Genomic DNA, 15,853 nt, shown 5'->3' on the forward strand with positions numbered 1-15,853 from the left:
ATTAATTTCCAGAATTTCAGAAGTAGGGATTAAACAAGCGTATGGTGAACTGGATGCTGTAGTTAGTCCAGATGAGCCACTCTGATTCAACTCGGTCAAAGGAGGACTATCATAGACTTCGAAGGGCGGTAGGCCTGAAGCACTGTCTTTCTTATTTGAAATCGGTCCTTTTGAACTTTTATCGGATAAATAAATCTCTTTCAACTTACAGCTTGATATCAACTCTGAGAATGATGGAATCTTCCTACCATTATTCCAACTCGAGTCGGCCCTTTTCCAAACCTCGTAACCAAACTGAAAACTCATGATATCGACTATTTGTGAATTAAAGATCCAAATCTCAAGCTTTTAAGTGTGGTCATAATTACCGAGTGCACTTTCACAAGGGGTTCGCTTAAGGAAAGTATAACGAGAGCGGAGTGTCTTCCGGTTACCTAGACGGCTCAGAGATTCGACTTCTTTATGCGGCTTGCCGCAAGCCCAAGCATGCTCAGCAGGCTTCTGAATGGTAGCTACAATGGCCCAAAAAAATTCTGGCTGATCCATTGGAAGGATCCTCCGCCCTGGGGAAGCAAAGTTGCATAAATGACCGTCACTACGCGAGCCCATTGGCGAGTTGGAGTCTCACGAGGCATCCTTAACCGTAGCCGTTTATGCATGGAAAGTTAAGATCTGAAAGAAGCTTCCAAGAATCTTAATCTGGTTCGATATGCTTTTCGTTCATACAAGCGCTGGGCTCATTCATTAGGACCTATATCTTGGTATGACACCTGTTCTAGCCCCCCCTTAGAAGGTTCAATGGTTTCTATATTTCGGCTAGCAGTTACAATGAATCAAGAAGGTTCCATGAAAGCTCATTGAAAAACAGATCTTCGGAAAATCCAAATGTCACTATCACAATGAATCTGATCTGCTCATATCATGTCTCGTCAAATCGAAGTGATTCGGAACAAACGAGGGAAAAAAATAACGAAGCAAAAAAAAGAAAAGAGAAGCTTTCTTCAAGTAAAGGAAGAAAAAAAAAAGTCGGTGCATGGGTCAAATGACAGCTCCTATTCTAAGTTTCCCTGGCCTGGGCTTCTATGTAGCTACTCTGTGCGGCACGCTCATGCATTCGCCCCTTGGAAACGATCTTTATTCTTCGGATTTTAATGGTCCAGATCATTCTAAGATACTTGTTAGATCCATAAATCTTGGTATAAAAGAGCCAAACGGATCAAAGAAGTTGTTGTTCCCGTAATTCCAACCTTGTTAGGACCTCTCCTACAGTTCGCTTATTGTATGTATGCCTGTTCTCGGTCCACGATAATGCTCGGAAGAAAGGTCAACAAAAACCGCGATCTAAGACGCGCGGTCCACTAAAAGATACACCCGCATATCGGGACGTATAAAGACAAGTAACTCGGTGGAGGTACGCCTGAAATCAGCTCTAGTTCTTTGATTCTAGAATGGAGAAAAGCAATCCTTTGCTCCCTTTTGCATTTTCGACGAGCTCTTTCGACGAGAAGAGCGCCTTGAGCACAGACCCCAGGGATAAACATGTCATAGACGAAAACGCAAGAAGCAGTTATCATACGAGAGGACAAGATCGTCAGCAGGGTCCTTTACGGAGGGCGGCACCTCTCGTGATGCCGCAATTGAAGAGAAAGATGGGTGAGAGTTTTAATGAGAAGGACGATATCAAAAGAAGAGATTTTGACGATTTTAATGATCCATCTAGTGATGAGGACGAGTTCACTGGGGCCACTGACACTGATCCTGACCTGAGGCAGAGTGTTGGTCCTCAGTCGTCCCAATATGTGGGCAAGGAGTTCCCCAGTAGTCCTCCTGTTGTACCTCAAATGTCTGAGTTTGACATATCTACCACTACTCAGACAGTTCCAGACAGTCCAGTCCAAATTAATCATGCAATGGGGAGTTTAAACACGTCACCTGTGCACAAGAAGAAGCCACGGTTTGTTGACAATCGAAGTTCAGAGCCTGATTTCGGTATCGGTCCGTTCAATTCCTTCAAGACTTCCAGTTATATCGCATGCCCCTCGACTGACACTGATTACCCAAGTGAAGCTGACCCAACCTCGTCTGCTGCTCTGTATGCGCTTGCAAGGCACAAGATTCTCCAAGCATTTGAAGATGTGACCGCATCAATCAGCTTAGAAGGAATGGGTCTAGCAGAGATTCCTGAGGAGGTTCGTGATTTGAATAACTTGGTCATTTTCTCTCAGGATCCGAACAAAGACCTTTATCAACTTTACTTGACCAACAACCATCTACGGTCTATCAACCCTGCACTTTTCGCTTACACTAAGTTAAACGTCTTGAGTTTGCGTCAAAACTATATTCGATTTATCCCAGCCAGTATTAAGCATCTCACAAATTTGTGTGATCTCAACATTGCAACAAATCATCTACGATACTTGCCTGTGCAAATTCTTGATCTCCCAAACCTTAGCACGTTCAGAGCAGGACCAAATCCTTTCATTTCGATCCCTGTTGATGCGATTGAAATTCCGCAAAGTGAGAAACCATCTCCGAAATATGTCAGTCAGGTTATCAAACAGGCTGAGGAAACCAATGTTCCTTCTCTCAAAACTTTGTGCTTGCATACCATTGCTAAATACGATGTGACGTACAGCGAGACGCATTCATGGAAGCGCCATACCCCTCGTGTTGTGCATCACTTAATAGCAAAGGCTATTGCCAAAGGTATGTTTGAAGATACCTGTAGCGAATGTGATACGGTGGTTGTAGAGCCTTATGCAGAGGTCTACGAGTGGTGGGATGTTCTCAAGAATACTAACGTTCCTTTTAAGCGTGAATTCTGTTGTGGAAAATGTGTCAGAATTTACAAAGCAAGAACTGGATACTTTGGTAGCCATTACAGATAAAGTACGTAAAGATTGAAATGTCCCAGCGAAAGCATAGCTTGCTACGCTAGACTGCTTTGACACTCTATAGTCGTCACTACTCTCAATCTGGACATAAGTATAACATGTAAAAATTCGTACATTCACTCGCAAACTTTATTTCTCGAAGTATTAGATGAATCCTCTTCATTCATCGGGATGCCATCGTCAATATCAATATTCCATACTTTGTAGAAACCAGCTAAGTCCTTGATCACTATGTTTGCAATTTCCTCTTGGGCTGATGCTTGCAAAGCTAACAATTTCGTAGTGAAGTCCTCATAGTACTGGTTAAAAAGAGGTAGTTCCTCTTTAAGGAATGCTTTCAATCTCCCATATTTCTTTAACATCTCTGAGTCCTTCCGTTTTATCCTCGAAATACCTCTCAAATGATTTGAATCTCTTCTTGAGCAGACTTTACATCCTTCGAAGTATTGTGAGTACATATCATGCTTCACGACTTTAAACTTTACCGAAGCGATAATCTTATCTAACTTGGCACATTTCTGTTCCGACTTTTTAAAAGTGCTCTCTAAGATGGGCATAGCTTTGTTGGCAATGTCTCCCAAAGTATAATAGTAACCTTGAACGAACTCCTCCTCCAACGTTTTAGTTACAGGGTTGCGAGTCTCCTCCCCCAAGTTCTTGGAGAAGAGAATTTGCAGCTGATAAACAACTTCGAAAGAGCCATGAATTAGATCCAAAGTACTTCTGTATAACTCCACGGTAAGAGCTTTAGAATAGTGATTCAAGGCGTCGAAGTATTCTAACTGCAAAATAAGGTCCTCAAGCTCAGGATCGGACCGCCTCACATGGGGACAACGAAAAGACGTACTCTGACCTTCGCCAATGGCGTTCATTGGCTTAATTGGCATTACTAAGTGTGATATGTGTTTTTGTGACTACAAGTATAATAGAAGGTGCAAACGCACTATGCGAGTATATTAGGGATGGCCATGATGCGACCCTGGCCATGCTGCGATACCTGCTGCTCTAGGAGACGATTCCTTACTGCTTCCCCTTGAGCCCGGCAAAACTTCCAACCGTTCGTCAAGAAAATGCAAGGTAGATATTTGTTCGAAGATCTCACGTTTCTGATCTGCGCCAAGACTTGACTCCTCAAGTTCAACCTTGAGCCTACGAGTCCTGTCAATGACAACGTCGTCAAGACTCTCGATGAACCGATTTCCGAAAGATTTATCTGTTGGTAAATTAACGTAGATTTTCTTTTGGAGTAACTTAGCAGTTCTCAAACTTTCAATGATCTTGAAAAAGTATGTGTCCTGCTTTGTATCCTCAATCTTTCTGCCATCAGTCGGAGGAGGGTTGACAAGCAATAGGGCGGCATAGTAAAGCATGATGTGGATATGCAAGGGGACATACCTCAAATTGTTGAGAATATCTTTGTCACTGAGAACTAGGTTCAACACAGTCTGCGCAGCATTCATAGCTATGTTGAGACTAAGAAGAGTCTGGTCGTGAGTAATGAGCTCTTTGTTGCTTATGAGATCATCTTCCTCGTCATCATCACTATCTTCCGAATCCAAGGGCTCCGACTGCTTTTGTTGATGTGCAACAGGCTCCGCTCGTTGACTTAATTGATGGTATCTTTCCCATTTGGGGAATATCACGCTTTCAGCTCCTGTTTCGACCTGTAATTCTCTCAAAGCCGAGCAATTGATGTGCATCTTAGCAAAATTATAGTAAATGAGTGTAGATTTTGACAGCCAAACAGCTCCATTGTTAACTGGTGCAAGAAGAACCGTCCACGATACCATCCATTTATCAAGCTCCAAGTTCGACTTGGATGGTATACCGAACGTGCTAGGGGCAATTAGGTCCCAAGCATTACCCTTGAAGGCTTCTCTTATTGCCAGGTTATATTCCACCTGCGAAACCAACCGTAAGTCAGTAAAGTATGAGGCATTAGTTTCCTTTGCATTCGTCTTGACTTCGCCAGGGGAATTTGCATGAACAACAGCGTCGTCTTTCGCTTTGTCTTCTTCCTCTGGCCCATCTTTGATTTCGAGCGTTTTCTTGTTTAGGAGTAGATCACGACTGTTAGTAATTGAATAATCAACAGAATCAAAAAGCGATTGTCTGTTGAGTGACATGGACTGCTGGCCATCCAAAACGTAGAGCAAGTACCAAAGTTTGAGGCGATCTTTGGAGCTGAGCGATGCCAGGTCTTCGCTTTTCGACACGGGTTTATTGAGACCAAACTCTTTAGCTAGCTGCAAGGCCAAACCCGTGAATCTCTGAGAGTCCGCGAGCCAGAAGCTGCAAAGTATGAGAGCCAAAATTATATTAAAACTTTCGGCGTCTGATTTGGGTTTCGGCTGAAACAAAAGTCCGGAACAAAGTTTATGCAAATGGTGCTGCAAAGCAGCCTGTTTAGATGAGATGGATGGATCTGGATAATGCATTGCAGCAATCGTACAGACGGCGCAAATGAGTAGGGGAGAATTCTCCCAGATTTGATGGACCTGGAATTTGTCAATTTCGAAACCAAATAATTGTTGCGAGATGTTGGTGTCAAAGAACTTGAAAAGCATTTTTGCCTCTTGCAAAGACAACACAGAATCACGAAAGTCATCGTCCACTGTCTTCCTTCTTTTGTTCAAGAAGTAATCCTGTTGTGACAGACGCTTATAACTGCGCTCTGATTCAGACGAATCCGGAGTAGACTCTATGCTATTTCCATAAGGTGACTGTGCCCCTGATGATGAATCCTTAATGGCAAAGTACCTCTGGTTTGCTTCGATTTCGCCCTTGTTGTAGCGTTGGTTCCCTCGAAGCGCTTCCACCAAGTTGTCAAACTTTGACTCAAATGAGTTGAGTTTATTCTCCATGTGTGACTTCCATTGCAGCTCGGGATCCTCTTGCTTTTTTAATCTAGGCGACAAGGAAGAGACTGGTGGTGTATGATGATGGTGTGTGGGTATAGGTGGGTTCAGTTGGCTCGGTGACGGTTGATATCCCATGGTTCCTGGCAAGGGAGGCGGTGGCGGATGAGTAAACGGCTTTGCATGATGCGGTAGATGTGGAACTTGAGGAACCATATGAAAGTCTGGTAGACTTTGAGGACCGACTTGCGGTAGTGTTAGCGACGGTAGTTTTGGAACAATCTGACATGTGCTGGCGAGGCCATTTTTGATACAGCGAGTACACGGAAGCGAATCCTTATATTCACATTTCACTTTAGACCGCTTACAGTTACTGCAAGGCTTTGTTCGCTTCTCTCTAGCCATGGCAGCCTAAAGATCAAAAAGTATTGGAAACCGGTAAGTATGGTGATGATAGTAGTGCGTACAGAATGTATGGTTTGATGAGAAGGTGCGTTTACATGCAAGAGACTATCTAGACGAGTCATGGAAACACGGCTTTTTCTCTCTGAATTCCACTTTTCTTTCTAAGAATTTTGTATTGGCTCTTTTAAATGGCGCAGTAGAATAACTTGTAAAAAAAAACTTTTTTAGAGAACCGTATCACTATTTATCATAACTCAGATATACTGTGGATAATGCAGTTCTAAGGCAGGTTAACGGTAGCAGTTGGGCCACACGATTCATCACCCGATGTGCCTTTTGGTCTCTGTATAATTGTTACAGATATATCTTACGATTTGAAGACTGAGTTGAGATACTAGCAATGTATTATTGAACTTTTGTGGCGGTAGTCACTAATGTTTTGCAATTTTTTAGAAATCTGTGCGTTTCTTTCCAATAATGTGTGAATACTAGAAATATACTGCAAGACTTCGGCACCAATTTACTAAACAAATGCAAACAAATAAAAAAGATCCATTTCTATCGCCCTTCACCTTGAAAAATATGACATTTACCTATTTGCTTTATTTATGTATTATAACCATCCATAGAGTATCTATTCCCTGTAAGGCTTCCGGTTTGCAACCATTGCTGCACCCGTGCACCGCACAAGTCCCTTCCCCCGGATTCTTGTGAAAGAAGTTAGTAATCTAAAGCAATCACAGCTACTTTTATCGACATGTCTATGAAACCTAAGATCAAGACCTTTTTTGGTGCCTCCAGACAGTACGTTGTTGCCGGTGCCTCCAACAACCCTTCCAAATTCGGCTTTAAAATTTTGCTGTGGTACGTGAGCCACGGTTTATCTGTGGTTCCTATCAACCCGAAGGAAAGCGAAATTCTCGGCCAACCTGTGGTCAAGTCAATTCCCGAGGTATTGAAAGCTTTGAGTGCTAAGAAGGATATTCTGCAATATAAACTTTCCGAGAAGGATGGTCTCAGTGTCTCGTTCTTGACTCCTCCCCACATTACCGTTCAGACCCTTAAGGACATTGCCGAGGTTCCCGAATACAAGTCACTCATAAAGGGATTGTGGTTCCAACCTGGTAGCTACGACCAGGAGGCATTGGACACAGCAGAGGCATTGGGCTTGCTTGACAAAGTGGTACACCAGGAAGAGTGTATTCTCGTCCGTGGCGAGGAAGGCATGTATAGCGCCAACTTGTAGTAGATGCAACGTAAATATCCTATTTACAATGAAAAATGAAGGCTTGAGCCGTGGACGTGTAGTCAGTCTAACATCTTCTTGATGTAATTACCCCAGGACTCGTCGTCTGGGGGAGGCGGGGGCTTCTTTGAAGATTTGGGATCCACCTCGATCTCATATGGAAATGGCGACACATCAAGTGTCGTTATAGGAGGGATGTGATCTTTGCTGCTGTCTATCTTCTCATATATGGCCATGAGATTCTCTTCAAAGCTCTTCCTGGACTGTTGCACGCCCCTGTCATGCATTGAGGATGTGTCAGCCAGTAGTTTCTCTGGGGGCACCGGGCGGCAATTAACATTAATCTGCCATGATTCCCAAACGGTTGTTTCCTGTTGTATGTCATCTTTAACATGGCCAAACCACAGTGATTTCTTCTTTATCTTGGATGGGTTTTTGTGAAACAGGACAAGGAGCTGGCCGACCTTGGGCTGACTGAGGGAGTCTGCGCTTCCAAAGTCCTTCTTGATTAGCTGATCGATTTTCTGGTCAAATAATGAATCAAGATCCGGTAGGTTGTTTGCCACTGGATATGGGATCCCCATGAACTCGTGAGAGCTGGGGGCGATTGGACCGAATAGGCGGTGAAAGAAGATACACCATAGTATCCCTAAACACGGGTTAGTAAAGATTCTAAAGACGTCAAAATAACCACAAACGATACAACATACCTTTTAGAGACTCACGCACCACAGCTCGGTCTGCTGTGAGATTTAGCGTAAAATCCATGTTGTGTGAAGCCTGGCTGAGGGTGGTATTGCGTTGCTTTCTAACATTATCGTCGCGCTCGCAGGTAAAGGACCCAGATTGATCTGAGTGTATGCGGCTTAAAGCGTCAATATGTAAGGGACCACAAATTGGCAATGTTGGGTCCAAAACGTCGATGACATGAACTGTTTTGGAAGAGAAGAAATATTCAGATCTTAGTGATTTTTTGACTCGGAAAGTTTCTTTAGGGGATTGTTGTGGTCTTTTAGGATCACTCGGCTTATTGTTACACTCGTTAAGCTATGGAATGATAAGGCCTTAGATATATAAAAAATGTTATTGGAATATCATTCCTTCGGTCATCCACTTCGAAGAGCAGTGTAATCATATGAAATGATTCATACATGGAGTTCGGGGGGATCTGAGCCACGCTTGCTTTGTATGTTTACAGTGCACTGCCACGAGATGAATTCGGACTCTTGCGAGTTTCGGCCTGACGATTGGAAGTATTAACAGATCGCTTCAACAATGGCAAGACCGGAGAGGTTTGTTCAGAGTTTAACCAATTCTTGGATGTCCCACTCCGCATACCGTGAGCTAGGAGTGCTTTTTATCTTTCTTTATAGACTACTTCTAGATCTATGGTGATGATTAAACCGTTCAGACCAGGCTCTTTCAGACCGACATTCTTCATTTAAAGATTTTGGGTGAACTTGATACTTCATATGTATGAATAACCATCTGGAGCATCGCTATTGCTTATCGTAGATGTACTTACCCTGGAGCATATCATCGATGATGGCTTTGATCTGGGGAAGGCTTTCCCCGGTTAAGACTTCGAGCTCATCCGAACAAAATTTCGACAAAACATGCTTATCAACTGGGATGTTATCTGGCTTACCCACGCCAATGCCTATCTTTGTGTAAACTGGACCAATTGTGCTATCTATGGAACGAAGACCGTTGTGACCTCTAGCACTTGTATTCTGCCTTCTAATCTGAATCTTTCCAAGCGGAATTTGGATTTCATCATGGAGGATAACCATTGCTGCTGAGTGATTGGGGTAAGCTTTCTTGAACTGCAGCCATGCCTTCGAGATGGGCCTTCCTTGTAAGTTCATATATGACTGAGTGGACTTGAGGAAGACAGCATTAAGCTCCAGAGGCTCTGATGCTGAGTATCCACGGTACGTTCTGGACGATTTGAAAGGCGGCACGTCTGATCTACCTTTTTGCACTTGGTCAAGGGCCCAGTTTCCAACATTGTGTCTGGTGCCCGAGTATTGTGGCACAGGATTGGCAATTGCAGCAAAAAGAATGGCAGGAGGTTTCCCTTCTTTAAGTGTCAGGAACTGACGTTGGGCTTGTTGGGGCCATATCCAGCCGATATATCGTAGCATCTATGTTGAAGCAGTTTTTCACTAGTACTGAGACTCGCACAAATTACACTACTGGGCAACAACATGGCTACACTAACTAGGCTAAATTCCTTGGATATCCATTAGAGACCGATACTTAATGTATTCACTTCTTTCCTGACTTCTTCTTCTTCTTCTTGTCGTCATTCTTCTTAGCATTGCTCTCAGCTGGTTGTTCCTCCTTTGGCTGCTCCTTTGGCACTTCCGCTGGGGCTTCCTTAGGTTTCTCGGTTCTTTCATCGCTACTCTGGGCCTGAGAGTTTCTTCCGAGTTCAACCAAGTCACGGTGAGAGTGCTCATATCTGATGTGCTGAGACTTGGAAACAGTTCTAAGCTCTTGAAGTCTGTCCCTCAAGGTTGGCACATCTCTGAGATTCTTCTCAAGCTTCAATCTCTCTTCCTCAAACTTCAACCGACGCTCAGCGTCCAACACACCGAAATAGTAGTTGCCCTTACCGTCAAACTTAAGTAAACGGTTGTGGAAATGCCACAAAGCAGGTCTGTGAGCCACAGAGAGCAAAGAGATACCAATCTCCTGGGCATGCTTGTACATGAACTGTTCCATGGAAGGCGAGACAGCAGAGGTGCACTCGTCAAGAACGGCAAACTTTGGCTGGTGGTAGTAAAGTCTAGCCATGGCTAAACGCTGCTGAGCACCGGTAGACAATTCTTCATTCCAATTCTTGACAACGTCCCAGTCCTTGTTCTCAGGCAAGATATCTGACAAGTCCAAGATCTTGAGAATTTCTTCAAGATCCTTCTCGGTCTTACCATGTTTGTTCTTTTTGAACTGTTCAATAGTGTGGGGGTATATGATCTGTTCTCTCAATGAACCTCTGCAGAGGTAGGCTCTCTGAGGCAAATAGAACATGTTGTCACTGGTCGGGATGGTGATCTTACCAAATTTACATGGCCACAAACCACCCAACATTCTGAACATGGAGGACTTACCACAACCATTAGGACCTGCAATCAACAAATGCTGACCGGGCTTGATACTGAAATTAAGCTTCTCAACCAAAGTAACATCAGCAGGTGTGACAAGTCTAACGTCGGAGAAAGTGATCTCGTTACCGAACTCCACATTCTTATCATCCTCATCAGGAGTTCCAACCTTTCTATTCTTGATAGCATTCAAGGCGTCTTGAAGGAATGTGACTCTGGTAGCATGACCGACAAACTGAAGCAAGAATCTTCTCGAGTAAATCAATCTGTCCAAGGAATCAGAGGCACTCATCAACAATCTTCTGTTAGTGATGAAGTCACCAGCAGCGTTTGGATCTGGGTCATTGCCCAAGTACTTGTTGATAAAGACTGGAGCGGAACACAACACCAAACCAGCAGCACCCCAGAAGTATTTGACAATGAAAGTTTGGGCAATTTCGTGAATAGCACGCTTCCAGTATTCCATCTTCAAGAAACGTTCTAGCTGGTAATAACAGAGATCAATGTAGTCGAGTTCACGGTCGTGACCACGCAAGAAGGCAATCTCTTCATTGTTGGCAACGATCTTGGAGTGAGCAGAACGAAGCTGACCTTCCAAATTGGCCTTTTCGGAGGCTAACTTGGCGAATGGTGGGGAGAAGAATCTCAACACAATGGTGGAGAAGTGTGCCAACATGCCTAGGGCAAGTGTACCCTCACCACTGCCAACACCACTTCTGGAAAGCTCCTTAGCACAAAGAAGCATATCCAAAGTAGGTTTAAGAAGCTGACCAGGAAGACTGGCCATGGCAGAAGCTAATCTAGAAACATCAGTAGAAAGTCTCTGGTCAGGATCTTTGATCTTGCTATCGGACAACTGGATCAAAGCGTAGTAGTTTGGATCCAAGTTATCGGGAAGGTAGTCTTCAATAATTCCATTATTCAAGTTCATACGCAAATGCTGACGCATCTTGTCTTTTGTCCAGTTAAGCAAGGCGTTGACAAAAGAAGCAGGGAAACCAATAAACATCCAGAATGCCAAAAGCTTACCAAATTTCTTGAGCTTCTTGGAAACTAAAGCACCCACAAGCAAACCATCCAAGTTTGCCACCTTGATTGTCAACAAGGCACGACAAACCAAGAGCACCAAGTGGGCGATGAAGTATCCCACAACAGGGTTAACATAAGAAGGGATGGCCGATTTGAGGAGCTTCCGGAGTGATTCCTTTGTAAGCCTAGGCTTCTTAGTAGACTTTGCTTGTTCCAACTCCTCAGAAGTAGGCTCTTTTTCCTTTTTCTTGCTGGGGGACGAGCTGTTTGTAGCACCAGAAAAGGCGGCCGTGATCAAAAGTATGTACGAGGCGTTCAACAAGAGGGACCGATTCGACTTGTAGGCGTTGAACACCGCCAAGGCGAAAGAGTCCCGTTGAACCGTCTTTGATGGTGGCGGCATGGGTGTAAACGATTAAACAGCCCTGGGGAATAAATAGGAAAAGTGTATGCTTTGGATATGTAGCACAGAAAACGTTTCACTTAATATCTGAAGGAAGATAATCACTTGACTGCATCTTGGCGCCGGAGCGGTTCAAATGTGGGGAGGTTTTTTCGACCCGAGGAAGAAGCTTGCGAATTTGCAGCAAACAGGGTGTATAACTGGGAGAGAAGTGGGAAAAGCAGGGTTGAAAATCTCATAATCAGCAAATTATAATGAGAGAAGGTATTTACACTGATAATTTATGTCAATTCTTTTTTTTGTTGTTTGTTTAAGCGGTGGGCATTGATATGTTGTGGACCCTGAAAAGATGAAATGACCTTAGCCGCGCCAAGTACAACTGGGGGACATGGCATGGCTACAGCAACACCTTGGGGGGCTTTTTGAGATACAAAGCGGGTAAAGTAAGACATTATTCAGATTTTAAAGACTCACTTTGTTTCATCCCTGCAACATGTCCAGTCTAGCCAGTGTGGACCTTACCATGCCAAGCCACACTCGGATATGGCTGCAAGTAGCTCACAGTACGGTTTGCTTGGGCTCAAAACATTCAGATTAAAGTAATGGTATTGCTATGTGGGCCTTTATTAAAGGATGGAAACATAACAGCCTATGCGCTTAGCTTTTTTTTTTTTTTTTTTTTTTTTTTTTTATCATTCTTCCTTCTCCATGCAATGCAAGAGCAGTAGTGCAACCGAAAACCACTCCAATGGACGCTAGAACCATCCCACGTAAACCATAAGCTCCACTAGCTTACCTGGTCTCCCCGAGAAGCGTCCTGAAGTCTTCTTTATCCCTTTTTATCCTGCTCTCGAGCTCCTGGACTCTGGCAAAGTAGAACTTGTTCGCTAGGTCGGTTGTGTTCTTGCAATCTTCATTCTGCTCCAACATGTTCTCATACAAAGCAAGGATTTCCTTACCAGTCGGTGGCTTTGTGAGACTGTTCTCGTGTGTTCTTCTCAGCAATTGAGTGCTATCGTGGTGGAACCACTCACTCCCTATCCTTTCCAAGTCCTCGTATTCTTTCACGGCATCCGGTTGTATGAGACCCTGAGTATGTAGAAGTTGACTAAGTAATAGAAGATCCTTATTTGAGTAGGAATTGGGCGATGTAATTAACGAATCTTCAGAGGCAGTCATTTTGTCAAGTAGTTGAATGGGATCATCTAACTCACTAGTGGACTCTTTCCATACAGGTATTTCGCCCTGACCACCACCAATCGGTGGCCCACCATAGGTTATCATACAACCAAAAGAAAAAAAAAAAGAAAAAAAATGGAAGAAAAATTTAAACTAGGAAAAGCTAAATACAAACTAACATAGTGTAATACTCTTTACATATGTCTTTTTTTCACTCCTTCTATTATTGGGTAGTGCGTGCTATTAGTGGCTTCTGGTGAGCCTCAAAACTTAGAAGGCCTCTGTTTACAAATACTTGTTCTTATACACTCCCACGCCTCAGCCATTAGCCTAAAGAGTTCATTTCTAGAACACACAATTGAAAGGCCGCCAGAAGGGAATCATCACAAAGACTGGCTAATTTCTCGTCATGTCTAAACTATCACCTTCGCTAAATACGAGACTTGCTAACATAGAAATCACCCAGACCCAGCCCACTCCTTCCAAGTCTCCGAGATCGCCCAAGAAATCATATCCAGCCAGTCTTTATCCTAGAAACCATAATGGAGCCAATGCAACGACTCCTAGTAAAGCTCCAGTGCTTTCAACGGCTAGAAGAGCTCAGTCAAGGTCGCTATCGAGCTCCAAACATCTTCATGAAAGCACCAATGTGTCACCGGAACGTAAATCATTAAAGACAGCAACATCTTCGTCAACTACAAATGATCTTACCGAAGCTAGATCGTCCAGAAAACCATCTGGTCAAAATGTCCAGTTTCTGTTTATGAGAGAAACCACATCGTCAAAGAAGAAGCAGCTGGCAACAACCAAACTGCCGGTACCTTCCCAATCTACCCATCTGCATCAGTACCCAACGCCTCAGGACAGAGCAGTATCACACCCTGAATTCTACAACAAAAGGCCATGTACACATTCATCATCAACCACTCAGAATCCATCACCTGTTAAGAAGACAAATCCGTCACCTGATAAGATCAATACCGACACGAAGAGCACGAAACATTCATTAAATCCGAAGCTGTCGTTCACACGTAAGATGTGTCATTCGGTATCAACTGATAACGTTTATCTGCGCCTTTACAATGATGCTCTGAAATCTGCTGAAGGACAGCCTTCAAGAGGCTTCCCTCGGCTGACTGGTTTCAGGCTGCTTTCGTCTGCTCTACGCCAGGAATCTTCTACGGTACCTCAGGCACCATCGAAGCCTAAGGTATCGTCGTTGAATGAAATGTATTCTATCCTTTATTCAGCTGATAAGGAGCTCTTTCTGGACCCACATACTCTTGATCCAGACATGGAGCCAAAAACGCCTATCCTTCCTCACGAGCTACATCTATATCCTGAGGGCCAGTCAGCGAGTGTCTATGAAAGAGGAGAGATTATGAGAAAGCAAGAAGTGTATTTTCTAGCAAATGCCAACGCAAAAAATATCAATGTCAATACGTTCAATTCCGTTGACTACAAAAACAATTTTGGTTTTGATGACAAGAATGGCAACTACCTTATTTCGCTAGGGGACCACATCGAATATCGATATGAGATAAAGCAAGTTCTTGGTACTGGCTCTTTCGGTAACGTCGTTCTTTGCCTTGACCATAAGTATTCTTATCCAGACAAGCAGCGTAAAGTTGCCATTAAAATTATCCGAAACGACTTGAATTGGTCTTTGCAAGCGGTAAGTGAAATAAAGATGCTTAAGCAACTCAGCCAAGCATCAAAAGATCATATGAACGACCACATCATGAACTATTATGACCACTTTCATTTCCGTGGTCACATGTGCATTGCAACGGAAGTTTTGTCTTTGAATCTTTTTACCTTCCTTGAACTTCTTTCCTTCCGTGGTGTGAACTTAGAACTATTGAAGTATTTTGCTTCTGACATCCTCAAAGGTTTAGGCTTTGTTCATGACCAAAGGGTGATACATTGTGATATCAAGCCAGAAAACATCATGATTGAGCTACCTCATGACTATGATCCTCCTGAATCCATGAACCCCTCTAAATTCACCGTGAAGTTAATTGACTTTGGGTCCTCATGTTTTGAAAGTGATACGTCCTTCTCCTACATCCAATCCAGATTTTACAGGGCACCGGAAGTCATATTGGGATCCAAATACAGCAGTAAGATTGATATCTGGTCACTCGGCTGTGTGTTAGCAGAGTTATTCACTGGTGCTCCAATACTCCCCGGAAAGAGCGAAGTTGAGCAAATAGCACTCATACTTGAATTGTTTGGAGCGCCATCGGCTGCCTACATAACCAATGAGCGGAAGAAGTTGTTGAGAATGGCCAAAATGAGCCCTGCAAAAATCCGTGATCCTATCTCAGCCGAGGCTCCAGTTTACGGTAGCGATGTTGGTGCACCTATCGATGAGAAGAAAATCAAAAGGACCCTACTCTACTCTCTCTTCAACGTGGACGGTAAAATTAACATTCAGTATCTCAACCAGCTGCTTCTAGCCAATAATGGTAGTGGACTGAAGAAATCTGTTAAGCTTAATGCCAGGTCCTTGGACGTCTGTCTTCGTCTCCATAACTCTGGAGAAGCCGCCGCGTCGTCATTCTCACGATTCATGGGTAGTATTTTCTGCTGGAATCCGCTGGACAGACCTTCTGCAGCAGCGCTACTTGATGACCCATTCATGAAATAGATATGACGAATTTGCATCGAAAATAGAATATCCGCATAGCTTCGTCCTCTCGCTCGGCTATCTATATTTTTCGCAA

At 43.6% G+C, this 15,853-nt stretch overlaps 9 protein-coding genes across 9 annotated transcripts; 3 read left to right on the forward strand and 6 right to left on the reverse strand. All coding sequences in view use genetic code 12, as the record gives it.

The window, feature by feature from the left end:
* Positions 1-1,448: 1,448 nt before the first annotated feature.
* Positions 1,449-2,888, forward strand: CXQ85_001719 (uncharacterized protein; the record flags this gene model as incomplete). The annotated part of the gene is made up of 1 exon (XM_025485417.1): positions 1,449-2,888. One exon carries the CDS (start codon positions 1,449-1,451, stop codon positions 2,886-2,888), a length of 1,440 nt encoding a protein of 479 aa, XP_025340882.1.
* Positions 2,889-3,010: 122 nt separating this feature from the next.
* CXQ85_001720 (uncharacterized protein) lies at positions 3,011-3,781 on the reverse strand (the record flags this gene model as incomplete). The annotated part of the gene is made up of 1 exon (XM_025485418.1): positions 3,011-3,781. One exon carries the CDS (start codon positions 3,779-3,781, stop codon positions 3,011-3,013), a length of 771 nt encoding a protein of 256 aa, XP_025340883.1.
* A 69-nt stretch (positions 3,782-3,850) lies between these two features.
* Positions 3,851-6,157, reverse strand: ZCF30 (Zcf30p; the record flags this gene model as incomplete). Its single annotated transcript, XM_025485419.1, has 1 exon — positions 3,851-6,157. One exon carries the CDS (start codon positions 6,155-6,157, stop codon positions 3,851-3,853), a length of 2,307 nt encoding a protein of 768 aa, XP_025340884.1.
* A 757-nt stretch (positions 6,158-6,914) lies between these two features.
* Positions 6,915-7,403, forward strand: CXQ85_001722 (uncharacterized protein; the record flags this gene model as incomplete). The annotated part of the gene is made up of 1 exon (XM_025485420.1): positions 6,915-7,403. One exon carries the CDS (start codon positions 6,915-6,917, stop codon positions 7,401-7,403), a length of 489 nt encoding a protein of 162 aa, XP_025340885.1.
* Positions 7,404-7,465: 62 nt separating this feature from the next.
* CXQ85_001723 (uncharacterized protein) lies at positions 7,466-7,987 on the reverse strand (the record flags this gene model as incomplete). The annotated part of the gene is made up of 1 exon (XM_025485421.1): positions 7,466-7,987. One exon carries the CDS (start codon positions 7,985-7,987, stop codon positions 7,466-7,468), a length of 522 nt encoding a protein of 173 aa, XP_025340886.1.
* A 915-nt stretch (positions 7,988-8,902) lies between these two features.
* CXQ85_001724 (aminoacyl-tRNA hydrolase) lies at positions 8,903-9,550 on the reverse strand (the record flags this gene model as incomplete). Its single annotated transcript, XM_025485422.1, has 1 exon — positions 8,903-9,550. One exon carries the CDS (start codon positions 9,548-9,550, stop codon positions 8,903-8,905), a length of 648 nt encoding a protein of 215 aa, XP_025340887.1.
* Positions 9,551-9,674: 124 nt separating this feature from the next.
* Positions 9,675-11,945, reverse strand: PXA2 (ATP-binding cassette long-chain fatty acid transporter; the record flags this gene model as incomplete). Its single annotated transcript, XM_025485423.1, has 1 exon — positions 9,675-11,945. The coding sequence occupies one exon, from the start codon at positions 11,943-11,945 to the stop codon at positions 9,675-9,677; it is 2,271 nt and encodes a 756-aa protein (XP_025340888.1).
* A 792-nt stretch (positions 11,946-12,737) lies between these two features.
* On the reverse strand, positions 12,738-13,124 carry CXQ85_001726 (uncharacterized protein; the record flags this gene model as incomplete). Its single annotated transcript, XM_025485424.1, has 1 exon — positions 12,738-13,124. The coding sequence occupies one exon, from the start codon at positions 13,122-13,124 to the stop codon at positions 12,738-12,740; it is 387 nt and encodes a 128-aa protein (XP_025340889.1).
* A 409-nt stretch (positions 13,125-13,533) lies between these two features.
* Positions 13,534-15,777, forward strand: CXQ85_001727 (uncharacterized protein; the record flags this gene model as incomplete). Its single annotated transcript, XM_025485425.1, has 1 exon — positions 13,534-15,777. The coding sequence occupies one exon, from the start codon at positions 13,534-13,536 to the stop codon at positions 15,775-15,777; it is 2,244 nt and encodes a 747-aa protein (XP_025340890.1).
* Positions 15,778-15,853: the final 76 nt, after the last annotated feature.

The sequence above is a fragment of the Candidozyma haemuli genome, assembly GCF_002926055.2.
Source record: "Candidozyma haemuli strain B11899 chromosome Unknown C_2014730914, whole genome shotgun sequence".
In the NCBI taxonomy this organism is placed as follows: Eukaryota; Fungi; Ascomycota; class Pichiomycetes; order Serinales; family Metschnikowiaceae; genus Candidozyma; species Candidozyma haemuli.